The 27,212-nt window shown below is 55.7% G+C and overlaps 6 protein-coding genes across 6 annotated transcripts; all 6 read left to right on the forward strand.

Annotated features, from left to right (window-relative positions):
* Nucleotides 1-1,883: 1,883 nt before the first annotated feature.
* On the forward strand, nucleotides 1,884-3,314 carry LMJF_36_2290 (putative serine/threonine protein kinase; the record flags this gene model as incomplete). Its single annotated transcript, XM_001686754.1, has 1 exon — nucleotides 1,884-3,314. One exon carries the CDS (start codon nucleotides 1,884-1,886, stop codon nucleotides 3,312-3,314), a length of 1,431 nt encoding a protein of 476 aa, XP_001686806.1.
* Nucleotides 3,315-15,677: 12,363 nt separating this feature from the next.
* Nucleotides 15,678-17,114, forward strand: LMJF_36_2300 (conserved hypothetical protein; the record flags this gene model as incomplete). Its single annotated transcript, XM_001686755.1, has 1 exon — nucleotides 15,678-17,114. One exon carries the CDS (start codon nucleotides 15,678-15,680, stop codon nucleotides 17,112-17,114), a length of 1,437 nt encoding a protein of 478 aa, XP_001686807.1.
* Nucleotides 17,115-18,108: 994 nt separating this feature from the next.
* Nucleotides 18,109-19,086, forward strand: LMJF_36_2310 (conserved hypothetical protein; the record flags this gene model as incomplete). The annotated part of the gene is made up of 1 exon (XM_001686756.1): nucleotides 18,109-19,086. One exon carries the CDS (start codon nucleotides 18,109-18,111, stop codon nucleotides 19,084-19,086), a length of 978 nt encoding a protein of 325 aa, XP_001686808.1.
* Nucleotides 19,087-20,313: 1,227 nt separating this feature from the next.
* Nucleotides 20,314-21,549, forward strand: LMJF_36_2320 (glucokinase; the record flags this gene model as incomplete). Its single annotated transcript, XM_001686757.1, has 1 exon — nucleotides 20,314-21,549. The coding sequence occupies one exon, from the start codon at nucleotides 20,314-20,316 to the stop codon at nucleotides 21,547-21,549; it is 1,236 nt and encodes a 411-aa protein (XP_001686809.1).
* Nucleotides 21,550-23,459: 1,910 nt separating this feature from the next.
* LMJF_36_2330 (putative endonuclease V) lies at nucleotides 23,460-24,644 on the forward strand (the record flags this gene model as incomplete). Its single annotated transcript, XM_001686758.1, has 1 exon — nucleotides 23,460-24,644. One exon carries the CDS (start codon nucleotides 23,460-23,462, stop codon nucleotides 24,642-24,644), a length of 1,185 nt encoding a protein of 394 aa, XP_001686810.1.
* Nucleotides 24,645-25,204: 560 nt separating this feature from the next.
* Nucleotides 25,205-26,434, forward strand: LMJF_36_2340 (conserved hypothetical protein; the record flags this gene model as incomplete). The annotated part of the gene is made up of 1 exon (XM_001686759.1): nucleotides 25,205-26,434. One exon carries the CDS (start codon nucleotides 25,205-25,207, stop codon nucleotides 26,432-26,434), a length of 1,230 nt encoding a protein of 409 aa, XP_001686811.1.
* Between the last annotated feature and the right edge of the window lie 778 nt (nucleotides 26,435-27,212).

The raw sequence follows: 27,212 nt of genomic DNA on the forward strand, positions 1-27,212 counted from the left end.
TGTCATGTGCACCCCGCTCCCTTCATCGACGCAGAGCGTGAAACAGGAAAGCGGTGCCGAATGAATTGTCCTAGAAGCAGAGGGAAGTAAAGCTGACGATACAGATACATACAGATGGGTATATGTATGTATAGATGTCTGTGTGTGTGTGTGTGTGTGTGCGTGTGTGTGAGCGACGGGGTGTCTGTCTTACTTTTGCCGCTCTGCATATCTCTTCTCTCATGACAAGGAACACCTCTACATAGTATTCGAGACCAGTGCCCTCACTCTGTGAGGAGAAGCCAAGCAGAGCCCCCGACCCCCTCCTTCTTTTATCCCCTACTACTGCAGATCCAGCTCTGGTGGCTATAGGCTCGTGCACCTACCGACGGGGAGGGGAAAGGTCAGAGCACTGTATCGCTGCTGATGTCGGTGGTCAGGTCGTGCGTTGAAGCTGCGTCGGGGCGAGCTGCTACATTCAATACGTCGGCGTCGCCCATGTGGTGGGCAGCATGCCAGCGTGACTCGAGCGTATTCCAAACCCGACCCTTTCAGCGCCTGCTGGTGTGGGGAGCCCGCGCCACTACTGGAGATGCACCAGGTGGCGACGGGCTTACTGGGAGCGGCCGCGAGGCGAGACATGCAAGGCGGGCGAGCGGGTAGCGTTTGAGGCGCAGGCCGTGCTCAGATGACTGAGTCGGCGCGTTGGAGTGCGTGTGTGTGTGTGTGTAGCGCTGCTTCGCAGCACGCGATATGGGGGCCTGTGGCAGCCCGGCGTGCAGCGAAGTTCACCTCATGTTATGTGGCAGGAGGGGCGCGTTGAACAACGACATGGTGCACCGTTTTACTCCTCTCCCCCTCCCTCTCCCCCTCTCTCTCTCTTCATTACTACTTGAAAAGCCCACTCCACACCCACGCACCTTCGCCCGCCATCCACCACCGTCTGCGACTTCATCATTTTTGTGTGTGCTGCTCGTGTTCTGTGGCCCCTTTTCTTCTTCACAATCCCAGCGTCTTCCCTATTTTCAGCCTCTCTCTCTTTTCGCCACCTCCGCTCTCTGCAAACTCGTTGTCACAGGCATACGCATATCACCACTACAATCGCGTCTCCCATCGCCCCGGTCCCACCCCTTTCTCTTCACCCTCCTCTGCTATCCAGCAAACACCAGAGAAAGGAAAGGTGCCCGTTCGCCCCGCCCCCCCACACACACACGCAGGAAGGCCCCTCCCCTGCAAAAAAAATAATAATAAGGCGAAGCATCAACGGAAGAGAGCGAGGTGCACATATATGTGTGTGTATGTGTGTATCCTTCTCCTGTCTCCCCTTCATGTCATCTTCCTTTCGCAGCGGTGGTATTTTGTTCTCCTTGTATGTCTTTTTTTTTGTAATATATTGCATCCTTTCTATTCTCAGTGCCTTCGCCGCTCACCGCCGCCGCCGCTGCTGGCCCTCCTCCCTCCCATTCGTCTTCCGCCTCCCTCTGGGCACTTTGTGTTTCTCCTCTTTTGTTTGTGCTCGTTGTGCGCCCTCTATCGCTCTTCCACTGGGCCCGTTGTGTGTGCGTGTTTTTCTTTCTGCCTTCTCTCTTAGCCCTTCTTCGCTTTCGTTTGTGATCCCTCCCCCCCCCTCCCTCTCTCCCCCCTCCCTCTCCCTCCCTGCCTTGCTCCATTTTTTTTGTTGTTTCTTTGTTTTCGCTCTCCTTCCCTTTTCTCTTGAATTCTTTTCTTTCTTCGAAGTCCCTGTCACTCTGTGTGTGTGTGTGCTACGTTCTTGTACCCGTTTTTCAAATCCTCGTGTCTTGCCTCTCTGTGTATCCTTTCAGGTGCCGACTTCGCGCTCTACCGCCCATCGCCTTCTCCCTGTTCCGCGTCTTTCTCCCAGACAGACCCTGTGTGTATTAAAAATGAGGATGCCATCGGTCTTTACTGCACCGTCGACGTACATGGCTGACCTCGAGGTCGGCGCGGCGACTGCATACCACGTGCACTCCGAAGCCGCCATGGCAGGTGAGAGCGATACGTGCAAGCCGGCTGCCACCACCGCGTCGCCGCGCCCGCCTATGACGCCGCACGCTGAGGACGCGGATGCACGCAATGGAGTGGAGCTGTCGATCAGTAGCACTGCTGTAGCGCCGGCTTATCAGCTACGCGGCGAGCTCGGACGTGGCCAGTACGGTTGCGTCTACTTGGTGGAAGAGTGCGTGCGACACCATCTGCTCGCTGTGAAAGCTACGTACAACCCGATTCAAGTAGCTGCTTTGCGTGAACGGCAGAGGCGCCAGGAGCGGCAACAGCAGAAGCCGTCCAAGGGCTCCGTTGGCTGTGTTCGAGAGGCAGCGCTCTCGCCTTACGCGCCACACGAAGAGGACCACGCTGCGGTACCGTTTCTACCCCAAATGCCCCACTTCAGCAACGAGGTTATGTGTCTGCGGGAGTGCCACTCGCCCTTCATTGTCCGCCTTGAGGGGGTCGACAAAGGTGAGAACGGCGAGGATCTGCTGCTCATGGAATACGTCGACTGCGGAGATCTTCGCCGAGAGATTCGGCGACGGCGCGCCACGGACACGCCCTTTACCGAGACAGAAGCCGTCTTTGTGTTCCTGCAGCTCTGTATGGCTGTCGATCACTTGCATCAGCTGAACATCTTGCATCACGACTTGAAGCCAGAGAACGTTATGCTCAGCAGTACAGGCATCATCAAGCTCGGGGACTTCGGTTTTGCAAAGAAGTACACGGAGCCGGTGTCCCAGCGGGTCGCATCGACGGGGTGCGGCACTCCGTACTACCTCAGCCCTGAGGCGCTCCGTGGCGACCGGTACTCTCTCAAGAGCGAGATGTGGGCCCTTGGTGTCATCCTCTACGAACTCCTGGCACTCACTGGCCCCTTTGCTGCTGCGACGCGCGCGGAGCTGCGAGCCAAGGTTCACAGCTCCCACTACGCCAAGCTGCCGGCGACCTACTCGAATGAGCTGCGGTCGGTGTGCTACCAACTGCTGACCCTCGACCCCGACCAGCGCCCCTCGACGCGCGACCTGTTCCAGGACAACGAGTACCTGCGCGAAAAGCTCAACGCGCTACGCCGCATCTCCGAGTGCTCCGTGAATATGAGCACGGAGGCGAAAGGCTCCATGTTTCATTCGATTAGTGCCGCACTGCGCCGCAAGCCGCCGAGCGCGAAAGGGCCCGCCACCGCCTCGTTTAACCTTGGATGGGGTGGCAGCTGCAAAATTAGCTCTCACGGTCAGGGCAGCGCGAGACCCGAAGCGGCACCGAAGCCTCGAGTGGAGAGACCGGCAGAGATGACGCCGGTTGCACGGGCCCGCAGGGTATGCTAACGAAAAGGGGGTAAGAACAACGTGCACGGTCTTTGCAGGACGCGATGGACTCCTCCTACGCCTTCCTCCCCCTCTCTACGTGTCTGCACTTGTAGTGCGCGTGTGCCTCCACGTGTGCGCCCCTTCCCTTTCGCTGTCTTGCATCGTCCCCTGGGTGCGCGCCAACCCCTCTCACACGGGCGCTCCGTCCAACTATACTTGATTTTGTGATAACTGTCATTTTTTTTTTCGTTCTCTTGCTACTTTTTTTTTTGGGGGGAGGACTCTTTCACCTGGAACTCCTTTCCCTTCTACTCCTAAGGCAGGGTGTGCGCATCTGATCTTTGTTCTCCTCCATCGTGTGTCCGGGACACATTTCGCTCTATCCCCCCTCCATGCCTTCTGCTATAGTGGATCGCGTCACTTGAATGCACTACTTGTCTCTTTCCCTCTTGCTTTCTTCCCTCCATCTGCGCCCCTCTTATTCCCGTTAACTTGCTGCCCTTGCCGTCTCAACTGCCATTAATGCTGTTACTTCCTTGTTATATGTCTACTGCACGTGGTCTCTTGGCGACTAACACCATCAACCGGCGTCTCCCCCTCCCTTCCTCTCTCCCTCTCCCTCTCCCTCTCTCCCTCTCTCTCTCTCCCTCTCTCTCTCTCCCTCACCCAGCCCTCTCCGCTTTTCCTTATCTCCCCAGCTGGGGGTCCGAGTGGTGCACGATGGTACACGCATACAGAGAGGAGGAACACCTGGAAGCTTCCTCCTCTTTCTTCCCTCCAAACCCGGCCACCCGCCACATATCCTGGCTCTTCTGTGTGGTTCTTTTACGCCCGTGCCCGTATATACGTCTATTTGCTGATTTATTCGTGGTACAGTGGAACACCGAAGAAAAGATATAGATATCTGTATATGTGTATATCTATATATGTATATGTACGTGCGTGTATTTGCGTGTATTTGCGCTAGTGTACGCTCGTTTTATTTATTCTGTGCTTCTGCTTCGATATCGAAAGCTGTTTTGACCGATATCTCTCAGCACCCCTAAATAAATAAATAAAGATATGTACATGTGTGCATATGCGTGTAGGTGTGCTCTGAGGTGCACCTCCAGGCCTGTGTTTTGCTTGTGTTTGTCTCAGCTCTCTTCTGATTTATTTATTTTCCTTTGTTTAAGAGGGGGTTGTCGTTTCACGTACAACAACGAGCACCACTTTTGTGTGCTGTCTATCCCCTTGTTTTATATTTCGGTTGCATTTCTCGTCGTATATACCTGCGCGCCTTTACGCTGTATGTGTGTGTGTGTGCATGTGTTACGCTCCCCTCACTGTGTTTAATCACACTTGTGTAGCGCGTTCATGTGTGGTGATGCTTTATAGCGCTGCATGGATTCGTTTTGTGCGCTCTGTTGTTGCTGTCCGTTAGCTTCCTCTAACTCCCTCTCCTTTTCTCTTCCCCTGACCTTTCTTGCCCTTCTCCCCCGTTCTACCTCTTCCTAGTATCCCCCATGTTGTTTCTCTGTTGTGTATTTTCACGGTTTCCGTGTGCCGTCTTTCTCGCTTTCCTTCCCCTGTTTTATTAGTATTATTATTCTACCTCTAACCTTTGTGCTGTTGTTTTAAAGGTGAGCATGTGTGTGATCGTGTATCGTGCCTGCTTTTCTTCCTCCTCATCCACTCTCCTATCTGTGCTGCTATCCCCCTCCCTCCCTAATTTTCTTGTTGTGGCTCTCTTCTGTAAACTTGTGTGTTGTGTGCGTGACCCTCATCTCCCTCTAATCGTTTTGTTTAGCTGCACGCGTCTTACCTTACTCTTGCCGTGCTCGTCTTGGGTGTTTTTTTTTCGATTTTACACCCTGCCCTAATCTATTCTGCCCCCCCCCCTCCTGCACTCTCCACCCCTCCCTGCATGCACACACGGATGCGATATACATGTCTACCTTTATCGCGCGGGTGCGCGTGTGCTTCTCTGTCCAAGCAACGCAGACAGAAAGCCGAGGCAAGCTCCCTCGCTTTGCCTCTCGCGTTTACCTCCGTGTCTCCTACCTAATCACCTAATACTATTCTCCGTCTGTGCCCCCCCCTCCCTCCCTCTGTTCTCTCCTATTGTTTTCGCGTATTCGGGCTTCTTCTTGTGTCAATGATGCTGACAAGGTATGGGCGCTTACCGTAGCAAGTTGCCCTGCTCCGCCCCCTCCATCCCCTGCTCGTTCACCAGGTTGCACACCAGCAAGCGAAAGTAAACAAAAAAAGAGATCTCGGCTGATTCACCGGACGTGTGCGCAGCGGGTAGATTGTTTATGCGACCTGTCGCCGACGTGTTTCACGTTGTGCGCAGCCGAAAACCTGTTAATCTACCAAAAGAAGAAACAAAATACCGCCCGTCTTACCTTTACTGACGCCGGTGTGCTTCCTTGGTTGCTCTGTTTCTCGCTCTCCCTCTCTCTTGATGAGAGCAACAAGTCGCATGCGGGAGTGGCAAAGGGAGAGGAGGAGGGGAGGAATGACATGCTCAGTGTGCGACGCGGGAAGAATATGCGCAGAAGACGACTTGAATAGTGACGTGGCACCCGGTTGGCGCGCCAAAAAAAAAAGTGAAAGACAATGCACGAGAGGAAGCGGACGCGCATCGCCTGAAGCGGTGTCCCTTCACCCTCCCCCACCCCTATCCCTTTGCCTGATGCTTTTCTTCGTTTACGCGGTTCATTTTCTTTGGGGCCTTTCTAGTGACGCGTGGCAGGCGTGAAGCTGCTACCTCTCTGTCTTCCTTCATTCTCCGTGCTTCTTATTTTTTTTCTCTCGTATACGCTTGGAAATCGTATACCATCTTAGCTCCCCTCTCTTATCTCCGTTAGTCAGTGTGTATCTCACCCTCCACTTCGTTTCGTGTTCGTCTACCCCTTTCCCTCTCTCCTTTCCAGTACTGGTGCCTTCCTGTATGTGCTTGTGTGTATGTGTGTGTGTTTTGCTCGATGCATGCAGGAGGGTGCTGCATGTGTCGCATGCGCCTGTCCATGTGTGGGTGAGTGTGTGCGCATAGGTTTTTGAAGTACTGGAACTATTTCATTCCTATATGCATGCTGAGGCACCAACAATACAGATGTACCCCTCTCCCCCTCCCACATGTCGCTTGGGTGATTTTTCCCCCTTTTCCTCTCTTCCCTCTCCTTCAGCTAGAAGGAGCTACGTAATTCGTCGTTCTTTCTCTTTTCTGTGTATGTATGTGTGTATGTGTGTGGGTTAACGCACTCTCTTGATGGCACCTCGTTTCGTTCCTTGCACCCCTGCCCGATCTTTGGGCCTTGCATGATTTCTTCTCGCTTTCTCTTCTCTTGGTCAGGGTTTCTCCTTTTTTTCTTCGTAGTGTGTCCGTTTTCTTGTGTCTTGTTGTGTCCAGCAGCTGGTGATGGCTCGTTTTCCTGCTCACGCCCTTTCAATCGCATGTTTATGTGTCGCTCGCTTGAGTGTATGCCCGCTGGAATCTCTTTCCGACTCGTCGCTCTTTTTTTTTCGTCTCCCTCTCTCTTTCTCTCTCGCTGCTGTCCCTCCTCCTCCCCCTCCCCGGCGTGTGATGGCTGTGTGATGTGGTCAGGTGTGCATTCCTTCGTTCGCCGACGGAAGGAATCGGGCCGGTAGTCTCCCTCCGCACGCCTCTCACACAGAGAAGACATGTTGGCGCCACTGGGACGCGAGTGGACAGGGGGCGCACAACGCAGCAGTCCGATGGAAAGGCGTCGCGGCATGAAGGGAGAGGTGGCGAATGCAGTCGCTTTGACACTCTTGCTCGTTGGCCGTCCTCCTCCTCCCTCCCTCCACCCCCCCCTCCCTGCACCTGTCCGCCTTCGTCAGCGCTGATATCCGCCACGCGCGTCCGACAAACACACGCGGCAAAGCACAGCAGAGGTGCCGCATTCAGCAACAAAAACGCAAAGTGGGCAACGGCGTTTCGTTAACGATTACTTGATGTCGTCTTCGTCTTCTTTTCTCTCTGTGTGTCTCTCTCACCTGCTCCTCGCCGTGCCTCTCTTTCTCTTGTCGAAGCGTCCCTCTATCTGATCTATTCGTTTTCTTTTCTTTTTTGTTCCTTCTTCCCTCTGGGTTTTATTTTTGTTCTCCTTCGCGATGATGCTGTACCGCCAAACTCACGCGTACACACTGCACAAGACGCGTCGCTATCCTCGCTCGCCCTCCATCACCCTTCCTCCCTCATCTCCATCCTCAAAGAGAACCGCAGCCGACAAACAACAAAGGTGCAGCAGCGAACGAAAACGCCGCTGCCCAAGTGTGTACAATCTTCCGCAAGAACGTGGAAGCAACGTGGTGCCCAAGAGGGAGTCCATTTTGAGACGGTGAAGGAAACGCAAATATGATAGAGGGGAAGAGGCTAGGCGGAAAGAGAATGAAGTGGGGCAGTGCGGGACGCAGAAATCTGGATCCATCTGCAAGAATCGGGCTGCGGACTTTTCATTCATCTGTGTCTGTGCCTATGTGTGTGCGCGTGTATGTTTGCCTTTGCGAGTCTTCTCCAGCCACTTCTTCTCCCTTTTCTGTTCTGTGTGATGTGTTCGTAACCTTTTTAGTCGTGGTGTTGTTGTTTTGCGGATCGGTCCCTCCCCCTCCTCCCTCCTTCTTTTTTTTTCTGTTCTTCCGCTTGCACCAAAGAACACGTGGAAGGCTTCGGGAAGATATGTATACATATATAGATGGTATACACGCAGAAGGATACGAATCATCAACGGCTGACTCTCTCTCTCTCTCTCTGATGTGGCTACAGCCACAACTACATACCCCCTCCCCTCATTCTCTCTTTTTCTTTTGTTCACATAGACTGAGGTGTGCATGCACACAGACAAACACACACGCACACACACACCGGCGCAAGGAAGCATCACAAACGAAAGACACAGATAGAAGGAAGAGCGGCAGAAAGGCGTGCATCATCACCCCCACTTGCCGAGAACGTCCTCTCTGCCCCCCACCCCACCCCCATCCCTCCTCCTCTTCTCCTCTTTTCTCCCGTTTTGTTGGCCTTCGCTGTCCTCTCCCCTTCTCCTTGTTTCCTCCTCCGTCACACCCTCCAGCCTGCGTCGTCATTCACTTCTCCTGTCAGGTTTTGCATGGTTGTTGCGATAAGCGATCAGCTGCGAAGCGAAAGTGAGGTGCAGATTTTGTTGTGCCCCCCTCCCCCTTGCTGTGCTTCCATTGCGGTTGCCGTTTTTTTTTCTTTTGCGGTATCTCCGGTCTCTACGCACTCCTGTCCCCGCCTTTACCCGATCTATCAAGGTAGTCTCCCCCTCCCAGACACACACACACACACGTGTCACACATTCCATCTTCGCATTCCTCTCGCGCTTGCCATTATGGCCAAGCGCACCGTCTTTTGTTTTCCGCTTGCTGTACTGTCTTCCATCCTCTTTTCTTTGGTTTCCCCCCTCTTCTTTCTACTTTGGGGTGCGAAGTGCGCGTGTATATATGGGTCTTGTGAGCATCCTATGCGCACATGCATACCTGCAGACGCACACATGGACTGTTTTGTGCTACCCCCGCCCTTATTTCTTCCCTCTATGGCGCCCTTACCCGTTCCCCGTTTCATTGACACGCTCTCAGCCCCTCTCCCTTCTTTTGCCATGAGGCACGTTCTCTTCAGGTGGAGTTTTCGGTTTCTCGTGTTTTGGAGCCCACAACGTGTGCTGTACGCACTCGCTCATACGCAAGCGCGCTTGGCATACGTACCCCCGCCGGCGCATGAATTTGAAATACCCCCCGTGCCTCTGTGTCTTTCTCACTTTGCCCCGTCCTCTTTTTCGTTTTGCTTCGTTGCTTTTCTTCGTAGTGGGCCATACAGACGCCCAGTGCACACAGTCGAAACACAGGAGAGACGAGCGAAGCAGGCACGTTTGGAAAACCGAAGAAACACCCACCACCGCCCGCCTCCCCTGCTCCGCAAGTTGGTCTGCACGGGAAGTGCGAGACAGGGTGGCACCCAAGCCAGGCCCTTTTCATTTACGTTCTCTCTTTTTGTTAATGTAAGTGAGCCATCATCGCACCTCCACTTTGGCAGTTTTCGCCTTCTTTCAGTGCTCTCCTCTTCTCGCCTCCCCCCCCCCTAACTTCTTCTCATTAGCATGTTTCTGCTGACGAAGGCTTCTTTCCTAAGGTCATATATGTGGGCTTGCTCTCGTCCCCGTTGAGCTAAAGGGACAAGCGTTCCCCTCCCCCTACCTCGCGCTCTCCCGCGTTTCTGTACCCCTTCATGTCAGCTACCGCCACACCAAAGGAAAAAAAAAGAACAAAAGGAATCATGCTTCTAAAGCACGGAGGAAGCAAGACAACAACCAAGGCCCCCCCATCCCCCACCGATACTAACGTGGGTACAAGCGGAGCCAGTGCGGGTGTGTTGGCAGGCACGGACACTTTTTTCACACGCGTGTCTCGTAACGCTTCTCTCGCCGCATCTTCTCCATGTTTCGTTGCGTTTTCCTCCTTCCTTGTTTTCCTTTTGCTCTCCAAGTTGATTTGAACCTTTTTTGAGCTATCCCGTCTCCATTCGTGTTAACGCTTCTTTTCCTACGACTCATTGCGTATACACGCGCACACCCACCAAGTGCTTGTGTCCTCTTCAGCTATTAGGGGGGGGGTTCCCCCACACCCCCTCGCACCCACTAGTATGCCGCTCACGCCTTTTCTACTTTCCGTGTTCTCTCTCTTGATTGTTGTACTTGACTTGGTTCGATATCTGTGCTTCTCAGTTTTTGCTTTGTGCTTCTTTTTTCTGGACCTCTTCTTACCTGATCCGTGCCCCTTCCCCCCCCGTCCGTCTGTCCGTTTCACTTCAGGTAGCAGCATGTGTCTGCCGTTATGTATTGTTCAAGTGCGTTGGATTCTATCCTCTTTTGGGTCTTCTCTTTCGTCGCCTCGCCCTCCCCTTTTTTCTTGTTCTGGGATTGTGCCTCTGTGCGTGTGTATGTGCATGTACGCGTTCTCCCTTCCTCCCTTCGCGTGAACGTTCGCGTGTGTTCAGCCGGGAATGAGTGTAACTACGTATTTTTTTTCTGCCGCGATACCTCCTTTCAACACACGCACACACACACACACACATATATATATATATATACGCCTGATTGTAGCGTCTTTCCTGTTCCAGTGCTTTTTTATATTTCGTCCATCCTCGTCCTCCCCAGCCCTGCCCGATCTCCCCCTCTCCCCCACCCCCTCTGTGCACCTTTATATGTAGCTGCTGGTGTCACCCTGGAGCCTTCCTCTGTTTTTTTTTTCGAAATTCTTTTGTTGGGTTTGCTTTCGGTATTCATCTTTGCGCAAAGATACGCACAGGCACATTACTTAGGTGTCCGCATCCTTCCCCATCCCCTCCTTTTTTGGGGAAAGGGGCGAGGGGACGTCGCACCAATAGAAGAAGCGCACAACCGAAGAGACGCTCCGTTTAACGGCGACCCTCGTCATGCTTTTCAATGCATACACCGACGGAAGTGCGTGCAGACCCATGGACACACTTCAGAAGAAGATGTGCTGGCCGACTACTATCGATACACGTACCTTTTCTCTCGTAAGGCAGAGTGGACAAGGCGCAGCGTATGGTTTCTTTTCTCCCCTTCCCCTCCTCTCTCACCTGCTCGCCACCTCCTCTTGCTGGACCCCAGCCTTCCCATCTCCTGCATTGCACCACTTCTTTGTGTCGGCACCGAACTACGCCCTGTCCTTCCTACCCCCTCCCTCCCCCGCGCGCAGCCGTTCACCGCTTGAATTCACCCGTTTCTCTCTCTCTCTCTCTTTCTGTGGTTTTCGCTCTCGTTGAAGACTAAACGACCTCTTTTTGTGTGTTATTTTTCTCTCTCTTCTTGTGTTATGTTGTGTTATGTGTGTGTGTATGTGTGCGTTCTTTCGCTCTCTCTCTCTTTACCTCCCTCTCTGCAAAGCCGACGTTGACATTTTGTTTTATTTTGTTGCTCGGAAAAGGGTAAGTGGGTTACCTGCTTTTCTTCGAAAACATCATCCTCTCGCTTTCCTTTTCTTGGCTCGCGTGCGATGCCTTCTGAACTCGCATATGCGTCTAGTCCTCTGTGTGTATGTGGAAAGCAGGTGAACGGCGTGCTCATGCGGCTGCACCACCCTACCAGGAGCCAAGAGAGGTTGGCCGTCAGGCAATCGCGAGCAGCAGCGCATCGCTTTGCAAAGAGCAACAGAAAAAAGCTCTCGGCTGCCTGTGCGCCTCGCTGTCTTGATCTCTCCAGCTTATTCTTGCTCTCTTAGTCACGCACCTTTCGGCATACCAAACATGTGCACACGTGTGTGTGTGTGTGTGTGTGTGTGTGAAAGCCGTGTACTACATGCTTTTTTTTTGTCGCGTCGTCGTCCTGATTGAAACTCAGTGAACCGCACATGTGTCTGTTCACTTTTTTTTTCTTTGTTGCTAAAGGGTTGCCGCCATGGTATCCGGTGCGGCAGGTGTGCATATGCGGTGCTTTTCTCCTTGCTTGTGTGTGTGTCGTCTTTTTACTTCCTCCCCTCTCTCTCTCTCTCTTGTTCTTATTCTCTTTTCTAATTCTATCCGGGATTGCTCTCAGCTGGGCCTCCGCTGTTTGTGAAGAAACGGGTTTGAGTGCGTGTGTGCATCGCCTCGATGTGCGAGGTGGTGCTCAAGTGAGTCTGAGTAAGTGCACACGTGTGTCTGTGTCTGTGTGTATATATTCATCTACCGGTGATCCCTTCTCGTTGCGTTTGCTCTCTCCTTTTCTACCCCCGCTCGCCCGCCCCTTGCTGCAGTCATTCCTCCGTGTTGCTCGTGTTGAACGCGCTCGGTTTTGGCGACACGGGGATGCTGAAGTGATATAAACATCAGCTGATGTTCTCACTCCCTCTGGCTTCTGTCGAATATGTACTTGCGTCCACGGTGAGTCAAAGGGGGCGAGTGCAGCTGGTGGGCCTGGAAGAACCACACCGACATGCCGAGGAGGTGTGCGTCATCGCCCCTCTAAACAAACAATCAAAACGAAGTCGACACGGCGAAAGGAAAGAATAAAGATCTTTTGTGTTTGTTTTAAGAAGTACAGAGAAAAGGGTATGTGCGTGCATGCGTGGATCTCAGCGATGTGTGTCGGTGTCTGCGCGAGGAAAGTGGGTGGTACGAGCGAGAAGGTGTGGTGCGTGACGTCCACGAAAACCTACGCCGCCGCCGCCTCTGCACTCCATATTTTCTGTTGATGCCCCCACGCCCACCCCACCCCGCCTTCGTTTGTTGATCCACTCTGCGCCATCACAGCCGGCATCAGCAGGCCTCATCCCACTGTACACCCTCTACATTTATATATTTTTGTTGTCCCTTCCAGCTCCACCGCCGATACTCGGTACGATGGTCATCGTCATTCTCTTCTGTTTTCGTGTATCTGCTCACTGGACTACTGGTGAAGGGAAGGAGGGAGAAAGTTGAGACACCTAAACAACACCTTGCAAAAGACTGCTGCTGCCACGGTGGGTGTGCACGAGAGACCCAAGTGCTTCTTCTGACGAGGCGTGGTCGTAGGAGCCCCTTCCTTCTCCCTTCCCCTACAGCATAAGGTGGTAACGTGAGGAGAATGAGGTTTCTTCGGTTCCTCGTGGGCGCAACGAAGCGATTTCAAACAGGATTTGCTGCTTTAGTGCACCGTCGCATGTGTATGCACATGTCTGTGAGCACTGGGGTGTGGATCGGGTGTCGAGTGTGAGGAAAAGCAGCGTCCCGACCTCACATGCACACACAAAGGTTGATGAAGGCATGCCTTGCAGAGTTAATGCTGACGACTGACTCGCTCGCTCGCTCTCTTCCTGGCCTCCTGTCCTTTCTACGCCAGCCAGTGAGCTCATCAGTCCCTGCGGAAAGGGATGCTCTATTTTTTTGCTCGCCGTGTCTTGCCTTCTGCTTTTTCATCTATCCTTTCACGCTGTTCTCAGGGCATCGGTTCTTCGAAATCGGGGGGTGGACGATCAAGCTTCCTTCTCCTTCTCAAGTGGAAGCCAGATCTTTGTTCCACTTGTCATTGCGACTTCTAGATTGTATTTTTCTCCGAGAAAAGGGCCCCCAGTAACCTCATGGTTCCTTCTCTCTCGCTATTTTCGCTGTCCCTGTTTACAGAATAAGTCCTTCCCCTCCCGCACTGCGCATTCGACACCCCGGTGAGGCAGGAAGCTGGAAGGACTCGTTGCTCCGCACTTTCGTCCGTACCTAGACAGAGTATGTAAGTGTATGGATGCCCTTACATAAACGCCGCACTCGATTCCTACCGGTGTTGCCCTCGGTGTAAGCGGCTCTGTCACACACACACACATCCCCCAGAAGTCGAGTCCACGGAGACGAATGTGCCGACTTGCTTGATGGCCTCGATGTTGCTCTCTCATTTTTCTTCCATCCCTGCCTCAGGCTAGCGAAGAAAAGGGAGTACTCCCATACACGCCTCCTGCAGCTGGTATGCGGCTTCCATGCCACAGCGTTTTTATTCCCGCATTTTTCGTTATTTGCTTGTGTTTTTCCTCTTCCCCTTTTCGCCCTTCCCCGTACTCTCTTGCCATACATTGGTCTGTGCCTGCTTTCTTTGTGAGGCGGGCACTCTCTCAGTCGTTTCTGGTCGTCCACAAGGACAACCAGCGTCGTTTCTCTCTCGTGCTCGTGTGCTTCGCTGGATTGGTAATACAATCACTACTACTTCTCCCCTCCCCTCCTATATCCATAAACCCCTCTCTGCCTCGCCCCCATACGTGTATTGTTCTTTTCGTCGTTGCTTGTTTTGCGGGTGTGTCGATGTTCTGTTTCGACCCACCCCCACCCCCGCTTGTCGTCTTTTCCTCCTTTATACCCCTCCCCCACCTCCATATTTTTCACATCTTCCTCCTCCCACCTCCCGCTGCGATATGTACATATATATATATATATTTATTTATGTATATTCTTGCTCTCCTTTTCCCCTTGATGATGACACACTGCACACCAAAAGCAGAAGTGAAACCATCGCCTTCGGCAAGTCGATGTACGCTGAGCAACGCAGCCGCACCCGAGTGCATGTAAAGATACAGATACCCCGATACAGTCCTCCATTCACGAGTGCACTCGGGTGTTCTCTCGCATGAGGAAGAGGTTTCGATCCTTACCAAACACACCATAGACGGAAACAGCAAAGCAGGCTAATAACAAAGACGAAAAAGAACAATAAATTGAACTCAGGACTTGTCGTTTTTCGTGAGTGTGTCGCTCTTGCGCCCTCATACACTTCTCCCTCCCTTCAAACTTTTCGTTTTTTTTTTCAATTCACCTCATCCCCGATCGAATCACACGATGACACCAATGAGGCAGTGCAGAGCGGGAAGTGCTGAGGCCATCTCCCTTCCCTCCCCGCTCTTTCCCTTCCTTTCCCCTCCCTCCCTCGATGGAATGCATGTGTATGTGTATGTGTATGTGTGTGGGGAGGGGACTTTTTGTTTGTGCTATACCGACTACGCTCGCCTTTTTCTTATTTTCTGCCGCCTTTTTTATACAGATTTCTTACTTTTCGTCTCTTTTACTTCTCGGTTTTCTGTGTCGTCAGCGACTCCCAAGCTCGCCCCCCCGTCGCGTGTTTTCAGGCCGTTACACGCGATCTCTTGTCTCTATACAGGCGAGAAACTTATCACCACCACCAAGCCGGAGCTCTTTCTTCTTGCCCCTCCTCTCCTTCTGTAATCTCCCCAGCTTTCACCTCCTTTGCCCCCCCCCCCTCCCTCCCCTCCCCTCCTTCCCTCCCCTCCCCCTCTCGCTCTCTCGCCGCTTTTGCCGCTGGTGTACCTCTCTCCCTTTCGACAGGGCAAGAGACGGTGACGTGGTAGTAACGAACCTGACTTCGCCCGATACAATCTTGCCACCTCCTCTTGCCCGCTGTCTTGCTATCGAGATCACGTGTTCTCTGGCATCCACTCAAGGCAGCTTCGTTTGTCTCTGCGCGTGCTGGAGTGCTTCAGCTTTCTCCCCTCCACCGCTTCTCCATTCCCCACAGCCCCCTCCCCCTGTGAGAGGAATGGACTGTCTTCTGTGGCCGCTTCTCGACTTACGCGTGTGCGACACATCTTCTCCTTGGACTCATCGTTCTTGCTCCTCTCCAACAGCGGCCAGGGCTGCCCCCCCCCCTCCTCCTCCTCCTCCTCCCCCTCCTCGCCGGCGTGTGGGCTCGTGTGTCGCGGCGTTTTTGTGTGCAGGCAGCGCCGGCGTCGTCTAGCTCACACGCACACACGCACACAAGTAAATCAAACGAAGAGGCAGGCATACCTGCCGGATCGTGTTACCTACACGCACATACAGTTGCACGGCCAGGAACACCTAGCAAGCGCGTCTTATCCGACAGAATCAGATCATCAAGTTCATGACGAATGGAAGAGGGCGCGCCCGCGAATGCGACAGCGTCACTACCGCCGTCCTATGAGACCGTCCTCGCTTTTCTTACAACGCTGGCGCAGTGGCTCAAGCATGCGCGAGAGCGCCTGACGTGCCGAGACGAAGTCGGCCGACACGCCATTGCGGTGGAGGCTCTCACCCGCCACCGCGAACGCGCCTATGAGCAGCTGACAGAATCCGTATGGCGCCATACAGCTGCTGCCGGTGACATGAGCACATCGCTTTTACCCTCTGCTTCGGTCGAGCTGACCGCGTGGGTGCTGCTGCGGCTTCTCGTCCTCCTCCTTACCTGGTGGTTGCTGATGCGGCTGGTGCGCGCGACCACGCTACCGCGCCTGCGCGCTCGCCAGATTGCGGTGCACCCTCACGTGCATCTGCCAACGAGCGTCGGAAGTGCACAGGTGGTAGAGGCGTTTATTCATCCCGACGCTGCTCAGCGCGGCATCAACGCCACGCTGCTGTTGACTGTCAGCGCTTGCGTGTCGGTGGCGTGCCTGCTCATTCTCTGCCTGCTTGCAATGCATGTATGGGTGGACGTGGTGCTGTTGCGCCTCCTCCAACACTGGACCGCCCCACTATGGCAGGCACAGACATGGTTGGCGTCGCATGTGTTGTGGCCCTCCAACAGCTCGCCGCAGGGCTCACTGCAAGCACCTGCCACCCCTGTGGAGCAGTACGCAACTTCGTTCATCAGTGTTGTTTCTGGACTAAATTCCAGCTTGTTTCACAAGCTCGCGTGGCTGCGTCGACTGACACAGCAGGTGAAACTGATGTACCTGTGGGGTATGGTCGGAGGGACCATGTTGGGGGTGGTGCTCTGGCTACTTGGCTACTCCTCTACGCTGCTGCGGACCTACAACGCGAGTCTGCCGTACTTTGAAGAGAACGACCCTCTACTGCGCTGGCTGGCCCAACAGGAGGCAGAGGCCGCTCAGCAACGTACCAACGCGGCGTTTGCCGCTCTACTTGAAAGCCAGCATAGGCAAGAGCGCGTAATGGAGAGGCTGGCAAGCTCATTGGCGCCCGCGACTCCTCGAGAGCGGCAGCGCTATCTGCAGATGACGGAGGAAGGAGCAGGATCACATTGCTTCGTGGAGGATGCTGCGCTAGCGTCAGCGACAAGCGACGCTACCGAAGACGAGCGGCGCAATGGTGAGACAGCCGCAGGCGGAGCTGATGCGGTGATCATCAACAACGGCTGCAGCGGTGATGGCAATGCAGGAAAGTTGCGTGTGGCATCTGGACCTTCACCCGATAGCGATTTGGCCGCTGCCTTCGAAGTAGCAGCGTCGGCGACGCGAGGTGAAGGAGCCGCTGAGGCTAGCTGCGGCACAACACCGCAGGCGGAGGAGGAGGGGGCAGCGACTACAGCTTTGCGGATGGCAAAAGAAGGAGAGAGTCCTGGCAGCTAGAGAGCGAGTGATTGCTTTCCGGTCATGCGGGTGGGTGAAGGGAGGGAGAAGGTATGCGTGTGCGTGCCTGTGTGTGAAAAGTGGTGCCTTGCCCACCACCACCACCACCAACACCAGCGTCACCTGCCTCTTTCGATTTCCGGCTGCGAATCGAATGCTGCTGTGTGACGCTTTTCTTTGGTGTCCGCAGTGCGCCCATCTGAGGCTTGCCGCTTGTGTGTGTGTGTGTGTGTGTGTGTGTGTGCGTTGGTTGCCCTCATGGTCTCCGACTTCCACTTCATTTCTCATTGCACCGAGTTGCCTCTCTTGACAAGCAACAGAAGCGGTGGGCGGTCGTGCGAGACCGCTTACAACATCAATGCTGGTACAAGGCTGTAAGTTGTCCTTCTATTAGTGCTGCGGGGAACGTGTGTTCTCTGCCTTCATGGATGGTCATCCGTGCAGCGAACTCCGCTCATTCTCGAAGTCTCAGACGCAGCGGTGAGCACACATGGAAACGAAAGTCGAAGCAACAAGAATGGGGTGGCGAAGCTACCGTGGACGCTCACCGCAGTGTGCTTGCTGCAAAGACGGTGATAGAGAAGGACGCACGCACTTCTCCCTTGCCCCACAAGCCGACGCCAGCAGTCTGAAGGTATTTGGGACACCTCTCCGCCTTTTGGATTGTCGAGTCGAGCGCTCTGCCTCTCTTCACGCTTCACCCTAACCCCCTCCACCTTACCTCCTCTACGCTTCCTTTCTTTGTTGCTATTGGCCACACATCCGCGCTACATGAACGAAGCAAGGTACTGCGTGGTGCGTGCAACTCGTCAGAGGTTTCCGGGGCCGCTCTCTGTTCCCACTCGCTGCTGCGTAGTGCACTAGGAACATACAATCACACACATGCACAGCGCACGGGCACGCACCCACGTGTGACTGAAAGAAGTGCGCCTGTCACCGCCTCCCCTCCTCCTCTTTTTCTTTCTTTTACCCTTTGTTTCGGATCTCGAGTAAAATGAACCGCATTCCTGCTGCGACGCGCAACGCGCCGATGTACGCGACAGCCATGTCACAGTTTGCCGTGTGTCGCCAGCCGTGGAACGAGTACATCAGTCTGCTTACCAAGGATGACGCGCAGCCGTTTCACACGACGCCGCAGGAAAAGCCGGCATACCGCGGCCGCAAGCGCGGGCGTGAGGGGTGGCTGTTTGGCCAGCAAGTGCAGCTGCACTACCATCGCTTCCCCGATGAGCAACTCTTCACGAACCTAACGCGGTGGCGCATGGGCGACACAGTCGGTGACGTTGCCATCCAGCAGTTCCGCAACGCGCAGCCGTTTGACATCGAGGACAAGGATCCGCAAGGCTTTCAGAGACCGGCGCCGGAGGTTTATATGAAGCTGAACTACAAAAACCCAGCGACCATCTCCCGGTTCCTGACACGCACCGGCCACATGTACCCACAGGATATCATGCCCCTCAACCCCGAGGCCGTTGTGAAGCTGCGCGTCGCCAAGGCGCAGGCCATCCGCATCGGTCTCTACCCTCGCTTCGGCAATCCCTTCTGGTTCCGCTCACAGAGCTTCCGTCCCAAGGCGTACCAGGAGAACTACGATCCAACCACCTACTCCACCAAGCACACCATGGAGCACTTCGCGTACAACTGGGTGCAAACGGACCGGATTCGGCAGTACTTCAAAGGGCTGGAGGAGCTGCACCAGAGCCGCCGCGCCACGGCAAGCTCTGGCGGTGGTGGCGTGACCAGCGAGCACAAGCAGCAGAGTCAGCTCTATGCGCTAGACAACATGTCGATCGAGATGCATCGCAATGCTCCGTCCTACAGGGCCGATGTGGAGCGGTCCATCAAGAAACCCACCGTGCCTGGATTGATGTCGACCAAAGGCATGAAGAAGAAGTTCCACAACTTGTACTCCTCCACCTCGACAAAGAGGATGGGCTTCTCGAACCCCACGCTGGGCATCAAAAAGGTGTAACGACGGTGGGGGTGACAGTAGTGGCGGCAGGGAATCGGGTTTGGTTGCTGCCAGCAGCTAGGGTGCGTACGTCTATGTGTTTGCATGTATGCGTAGGTGTGTGCGTGTGTGTGTGTGTGTGTGTACGGCGAGGTAAGCATGATGGATTGGCCCCTTGTTTTTTCGTTTCGCGTGTTTGCTGTTGAGAGAGTGCAGGACGAAGGGTGGTCATGCGTGTCTGTGGCCGAGACGCCGATGACTTCATTTCACCATCTTATTTCGGTCGCCAAAAAAGCAAGGGCGTCATTGTGGTGTTTGGGTTTGAAGGCGTCATGTTGACACGCGTTGAATACCGCCCGTGCCAACGCCGGCTCGCGTGCGAGTGCTTTAACGTTTGTGTGGTTGAGGGGGCGGCGGTGAACCCGTGGGGCCAGCTTTGGCCTCCCCAGCTCTTCTCTGTGCGTGTGTCGCTTACATAGCTCACTTCAAGGTGAGCAAGAGAAAAACCCCGGCGAGGAACGAACCTCGTGACAAAGCGTCGCTATTCGAACACCCGGTGGTAGTCTCTACCGCCATATGCCCAACGGACAGGTGCGTGCTTGCTGTTGCAACTGCCTTCGAGAAGGGTGTTTCAAAACCGAGAATGGGTGCAGCAGCCGGTTCTCTTTCGTTTCTACGAGAGCTCCTCGTTTTTTCCCCTGATGTACAATGCTCATCTCCGCATGAGGTGGGGGGAAGGCATGCGAGGAGGTGTACCTCGGCGCACCGTTCTGCACACCCATTTTGATAGCGCCTTTCGACCCCACCTCACGCTGTACTCGTCCTCTGTTTCGCTGCTTTTTTGTTGTTGTTGCTGCATTGAGTTACACGTGCGTTCACGTCCATTTCGCGCGTGCATCGACTGCGCGTACCGCCTCCCGTGGCGTGTTATTCATCATTGTGTTCCGGCTAGAGCCTTTTCCTGCGCACCCAACCGCTCTCGGAGCAGCCGAAGCTTGGCACCGCTCTGCCATCCCTATGCCTCCACGGCAAACTAAAAAGGAAACCACTCGCACGCGCGTATACAGGACGCATACACACGCAAAGGCGTCCCTCGTGTCCGCTCTTTTTCGTTATAGTCTCTTCCGCAGCGTTCCACCGAAATCGCAACGCTAAACGAGGCGGCAACACACATACATACGGCTCCGCAGCTACCCCAGTCTAACCATCACTCTCTCTCCCATCCTTCTTGTGCTGCCTATTTGCACGATGCCCCTCACAGACGAGATCCAACTCGAGCAGCTGGCCCCCACCATCAAGGGCGACGCCTCCTGGTCCACCGGCCCCATCTACGTTGTGTGTGATGTTGGCGGCACGAACGCGCGCGTCGGCTTTGCTCGAGCGGCGCAGCACGAGGGAAGCGGCCTGCACATCATCTATGTCCGCTTCAGGGTGACGAAGCGCGACATCCGCCAGCTGCTCGAGTTCTTCGATGAGGTGCTGCAGCACCTGAAGAAGAACCTGCCCTACCGCGCTGGCCCCTTTCTGCGTCGTGTCGCGTCCGGTGCCGTGAGTGTGCCGGGACCTCTCACCAACGGACAGCTCGCGGGCCCCTTCAGCAATCTGAAGGGCATTGCACGGCTGGCGGACTACCCGGTGGAGCTGTTTCCAAGGGGCCGCAGCGCGCTTCTGAACGATCTAGAGGCTGGCTCCTATGGCGTGCTGGCACTGAGCAACGCCGGCATGCTGTCCGACTACTTCAAGGTCATGTGGAAGGGCACGCAGTGGGACGCGCTGTCGGAAGGCAAGCCCGTTGGCAGCACCATCGGCCACGGCCGCTGCATGGTCGTGGCCCCCGGCACCGGCGTCGGCTCCTCTCTCATCCACTACGTGGGTGTGTCGGACAGCTATGTTGTGCTGGCGCTGGAGTGCGGCTGTTTGTCCATGTCTTGGTGCGCCAATGAGGACTCGAAGTACGTGCAGGCACTTGCCGGCTACATGGCATCCAAGGCACGTGTGAAGGGCCTGGACTCGACGGTGGCCCCCATCTGGGAGGCTGCGGCAAATGGTAGCGGGTTGGAGTTCAACTACGCGTATGAGAAGGAGGGGCCGAAGGCATCCGCTCCCCTCAAGTCCGCTCCCGAGGTAGCCAAGCTCGCCAAGGCTGGCAGCGACCCGGCCGCCGTGGCCGCCATGGACCGTCTCTACAAGAACCTCATAGGCCTCACAGCTGAGACAACGATGCAGTTCCTGCCGCTGACATGTGTGCTGATGGGCGACAGCATCGTTTCCAACAGCTTTTATTTCGATAACCCAGAGAATGTGAAGAAGCTGCAGGCTCGCATAAACGAGCACACGATGGAGCGGCAGTTAAAGTTCTTGAGTCGCACCACGTTCCTTCGCCAGGTGCGCAGTGTGAACATCAACCTGCTGGGCTGCCTTGAATTTGGTAGCCAGCTCTCCAACCGGGCAGATCAGTTAGCGCCAACCAAGTCCAACTTGTGAAACACTAGCTGGAGCGTAAGAGAAAGAGTGACGACTCGTAGGTGAGTGCTCGTGCTGATCATTCTGCTCTTGCTTTTCGAAGCGTCCGGAAGAACGATTCGACGCTGCGAGGCGCCCCTTCTTTTGAAGCCGAGGCGCTGTTGAAAGGGGTTCCCGTACGTCAAAACGTTTCTGTGTGGTTGGGGCGCGTGCGAAAGCTCGAGAGGAAGCCGGCGCCAGCGTGTGAGCCCGCAGGTGTATCTGTGTGTTATGACGATGGTGCTGATAGCAGCGGTGGTGGGTTACCGCCATCGCGTCGGTGCAGCAATCATCAGCAGCAGAAGAAACACCGCGTCAATCGTGATGTAAAACGACTTTTTTTCCAGAACGGTGTTGCGTGCAGTGCGCATGCTCGCACGCATTCCCTCACCCCCCCCCCATCTACGCACACGCGTGCGCATATCTTAGCGCGCACACAGTCGCGAAACGCACGACGCTGTTGGCAGCGTCGTCTGCCGAGGAGCACCACCATCACCACCTCTTCCCTGCTTGATGTCACTCTAGCGACACCAGTCAGCGTCTATGTCGTTTGCGGCGTTGCCAGTGTGCGCAGGTGACTGTGTTCCCGTCCAAAGGAAGAAACAATGCCTTTGCTTCAGTGTTTCGAATCGACTCGCTCGTCGTCGCGTGTAAAATGATGATACCCCTGCTGACAGGGCGGGGTGGGCACACCTCTGTGCGTGTGGGTATATCAGGGTTCAGTGCTCCCCCCACTCGGTGTGTCTGGGCAGCCCCCGATCCGTCCAAATGCCGAAATACATCTGGTGGCTATAGGCTCGTGCACCTACCGACGGGGAGGGGAAAGGTCAGAGCACTGTATCGCTGCTGATGTCGGTGGTCAGGTCGTGCGTTGAAGCTGCGTCGGGGCGAGCTGCTACATTCAATACGTCGGCGTCGCCCATGTGGTGGGCAGCATGCCAGCGTGACTCGAGCGTATTCCAAACCCGACCCTTTCAGCGCCTGCTGGTGTGGGGAGCCCGCGCCACTACTGGAGATGCACCAGGTGGCGACGGGCTTACTGGGAGCGGCCGCGAGGCGAGACATGCAAGGCGGGCGAGCGGGTGGCGTTTGAGGCGCAGGCCGTGCTCAGATGACTGAGTCGGCGCGTTGCTGGAGTGCGTGTGTGTGTGTAATGCTGCTTCGCAGCACGCGATATGGGGGCCTGTGGCAGCCCGGTAGATAGAGTGGAATCCAACTCCTGCTGTACGGCAGAGGGCGGACACGTTGAAACGATTTTTTTCTTTCCACGCTTATTGCAGCGCCTTCTCCAGCGATTCGGGCCAGATATCGAAAGGACAGCGAGCGCGAAGAGTCTTAGCCGCACACCGCGATGAGGGTATCTCTGTAATCGAAGCGCCTTCATGTACGCGCGTGCGCCGAATAGAGAAGGAGCAGGGTCAGTGCCGGCAGCCGAACCTGAGCAAACCAGACGCTTCCCACACGGTATTCTGGTGTGCTTGTTGCCGATGGCCATTACGTTTGGCGTGACAGCTTGTTATTTGGCGACCGTTTCATAGCGGCAGGGAGGCGGCAGGAATCGTCTGCGCGCACGTCCGTCCCAGGCACACACTTCATGCCGAGTGTAGAGCTCGAGTTGGGAAACGGAATACACGAGCTCTCTTCCTTTCTCTCTTGCCGCATTCCTGCTCACGGGCACAAGCACGCACGGCGAGACGCCGAGAACTTTTGCATGTTTCTGTGTCTCCGTGCGTGCACCTTGGCGGAGGCACCTATTCCAGCTTCTTTGCGTCGCAGGCCCGTCACTCACGACCCCTCTCTCTCTCTCCTTGCCTTTCCCACGCCCATACACGGTCAGGCCAACACTTAAAAAGCATTGTCCATTGGCACTGGTGGGACGGTGCACACCACACATGGGCGAGAAGCCCCCGCAGCAGCAGTGCCCTGCGAGCAAAGACGCTGCCGACGCTCTCGGGCGATCTGCAGAAGCACACGCACTAAATGCACCCCCTTCAGCTGTAGCCCCGCATCCCAGTGAAGAGACGAGGAGGGCTTGGGAAGCGGAACAGCTCCGCGTTGGGCTGCTGGCAGATGTACCGCGCACAGAGTACTACTACTGCCGCCACCTCAGCAACCACGGCAACAGTACGGTACAGTTGCATGCGCCACACAACGAGGGTGCAGCGCCGGGTGGGGTTTTCGTGCACCAACGCTTCGCATTGCCGAATTTCGAGGCTAGCTTGTTGGCACGCCCGCAGGCATGCGCGACGGACAACAGTGCAGCGCACGACGCCGACTCGACGTTATGCGTCCCATCAAGCTTCAGCTCCCCCTGGGAAGCCCTGTGGTGTCAGCTCCGCTTCGACAAGGCTCGGCAAAGCGCGGCCGCCGTCGTGCAGCCGCTGCCGACCCTCACGCTCGTTGGTGGTGTGGACATCTCTTTCATCCCCGACTCGGACGACGGTGTCGCCTGCCTCGCTATCTTGCGCTATCCGTCCATGGAGCAGGTCAGGGCGTACATGCACCGGTGCACGCTGCGGGAGCCATACATGTCCGGCTTTCTTTCCTTCCGCGAGATTCAACCATTTTGCGAGCTCTTCGACTCTGTGCGAGTAGAGCTGCTGGCGACGCAGACGATGCCGCAGCTGCTTATCGTGGATGGAAACGGGGTGCAACATCCCCGCCGGTGCGGGCTGGCAACGCACCTCGGTGTTGCGCTCGACATACCGACGATTGGGTGCTCAAAGAAGATGCTGCAGGTGGATGGGCTGACGCGGGAGGCAGTAGAGGCAGCGCTGGAGACGTTAGGCGAGGCAGCATCGAGCAGCCCATCCCTTCCTCGTCTTCTGCCCCTGCTTGGCACGTCTTCGCCGACGCAGCTCTACGGCTACGTCGTGCACGGGCACCTGAACAGCGTTAAAAAGTGCATCTATGTCTCTCCAGGCCACTGCGTTGGCTTTGCCGTTGCCACTGCACTGGTAGTAACGATGCTTCGTCACCGCATCCCAGAGCCGATCCGCGCCGCCGACCTCGGCTCCAGGGCTTACATCAGAGACGCACTCTCGTCGGCGGCCACTACCAGCTCGCACCCAACCTAGTTGCGCCCACCCCCTCCCACAGGTGCAGACGCCCCGTTCCGCAGATGATGACGCACAGCAACAGCCTAAGAAAGTCCGCGCAGCTTCTGATCACGTGAGGATCGAGGACTGCAGCGTCACTTGTCCAGCTCGTTTTTTGCACGCACACACACACACACACACACACACACGCACGCACGCACGCGGTAAAAGAAGAGCCTTCGAGCCTTGGCCGCCATTGTCCATCAAGCTTCTCTGCCACCGAAAGCTAAGCGCCGATGTGGAAGCTCCCCTCTCAGCCATCTCTCTCTTTGTTTTCTGTACCTCCCCGCCCTTACTCTCTCTCTCCCTCCGTTTTAGATATTTCGCCGTCGCCGTCCGAACTGCAGCACACCCACGCAGACGCGCATACACGCAGCCGCACGTGCACGACAACACCGGGGAGGCACACTCATACGGAGTAGGCGTGGTATAAGCAACAGCGAGAAAGAGCAGTGGCAGCAGCGGTAAGTCCATCGCACATCAAAGAACGCGCACCCATACGCCACGTCCACCACCCCACCTGTCCGGTCGCATCGAGGATGATACTCCTCGCCTTTATCTGTGGAGCGCTGTGGGTAATATGGTCGGTTGCTTCCTTCTTGATGTACCGCCCTCGCCAGATTAGCGGGGCAACGGTGGTTGTCACGGGTGCCTGCACTGAGATGGGGCGGCGCCTCTGCATGCAGCTCTACGCCCGCGGCGCGCGTGTCATTGCATGGGACTACAGTAAAATAAAACTGCAAGAGCTGCAGGCAGATGTTCTCAAGGCCACAAAGGAAGCTGAAAGCCTCGATGCCGCGGGCCTGCCGGACGGTGGCCGCGCTGCTGGCTCGTTTCACAGTGGTGCCTTTGTTGTCATGACTGTGGATGTATCCTCGCGGCTGCAGGTGCAACGTGCGGCCAAGGAGCTGGATGGCCCACTTGACATGATCGTGCACGCTGCTCACACGTACCCGTCCAAGCGGCTCTGCGACCGCGCCGACGACTCCGCGGAGCGCCTCATTCAGACAAACCTACTGTCCCCGCTCATGGTGGTGCGTCAGCTGTTACCTCTGTTGTTGTCCGCCTCGAACTCGTCTTCGAATGCAGGTGGACTACACAAAGCGGCGCAGCGGCGTGGTGACTATGCCCAGGTGGTCACCCTTGTCTCCGCTGCCGCCAACTACACCCTCTCCTCAGACAGCCCCGAGTATGCGGCATCGCAGTGGGGCATGGTAGGCATGCACTACTCGATGCGGGAGTGGATCTTCCAGCAGCGGTGCGAGTACATGACTGGTAGTGGCAGTGGTGCACCATCAGAGACAAAGACGACGGCAGCGGCAGGGTCTCGCACGCGCCGCCCGGCACGAGAGGTGCGGACGACGCTCCTCTGCTTGAACGAGATTCAGTACGGTGTGCCAACGGTGATGAACTCTCTCATGTCGAGCTCGCCCGGCGTGTCCACTACGGTGCGGGCAACGTCGCCCACGATGTCATCCTCATCGGCAGTGAGCCCCGAGAGTGAGGAAGGTGGCAGCATAGGCTCGCGGGGGTGGTCGGCGTCGACTTACCGCGACTCCTACACTCAACTCCTGCAGAAGCGCAACGTGGAGCTTGACAAGGCGGCGGCGTGCTGTGTGAGGGCCATATGTAGAGGACAGGAGCGCTACTGCTACACTTCGGCGTGGGCGACAACCGTCGTCTACCCGTTACTGATGGCGTGCCCGGTGCCCTGGGCGATTCGGCTGCTTCGCTGGATACAGCACACGCCAGCGGCGGCAGAGAACTAGAAGTTGTGGTCCTTCTCCTCTTGGTTGTCTGCGTGCTCCTCACGCAAGCGCTTTTATCCTTCTCTTTGGGGGGCTATCCTTCTCTGCTCTGTCCGCCACGCGCGCACGCCTCCCTCCCTTGCTCTCATTCACTCCCTGTTTTTTCATGGATGGCGCACACGGCATAGGTGCGGTCGTCTTCGATGCCAAAAAGCATGGGGCACGTCTGACAACGGCGATGACACCGACGCCGTCAGCGCAAGAGCGTACACGCGTGCAAGTGCGAATCACATCATCTCACGGGTGAAGCCAGGACCCTCCCTGTCCCCCTCTGCGCTTGGGTCGCTGAGGCGCAATGACCCCTCCCTTTTCTTTTCCACTCGCCACATCTATTTAACCTCTGCCCCTCCCCTCCCACCCTCTCATTTCTCCTCGTCTCTTCTACTTGCTCGGTCTTCTCGCACGCTTTCAAACATCTGCGCAGACGCACACACACTAACGGCCCAGCACGCAGCATCCTTCACTATCACTTACCTTCCCCCACACACACAGACATATATATATATATATATTCCCTCTTTCTCTTTGACATCCCCCCTCCCCTTTTGTGTTGCTCGCCTCCGCCACTGCGCGCACGCGGGGGGTGGGAGGGGCAGTGGATTTGTGCGAAGCAGAAAAGGGGGCCACATCGCCGCTCTATACTCTCTCCCTCGCTTTCACTGTCTCCTTCTGTGTGTTGATCGTTTCTTTTCTAATTATCATTCGGTTTTCGTCGTGTGCTCCATCCCAGCTCTCGCTC

This window comes from Leishmania major, chromosome 36 (genome assembly GCF_000002725.2).
Source record: "Leishmania major strain Friedlin complete genome, chromosome 36".
Lineage (NCBI taxonomy): Eukaryota > Euglenozoa > Kinetoplastea > Trypanosomatida > Trypanosomatidae > Leishmania > Leishmania major.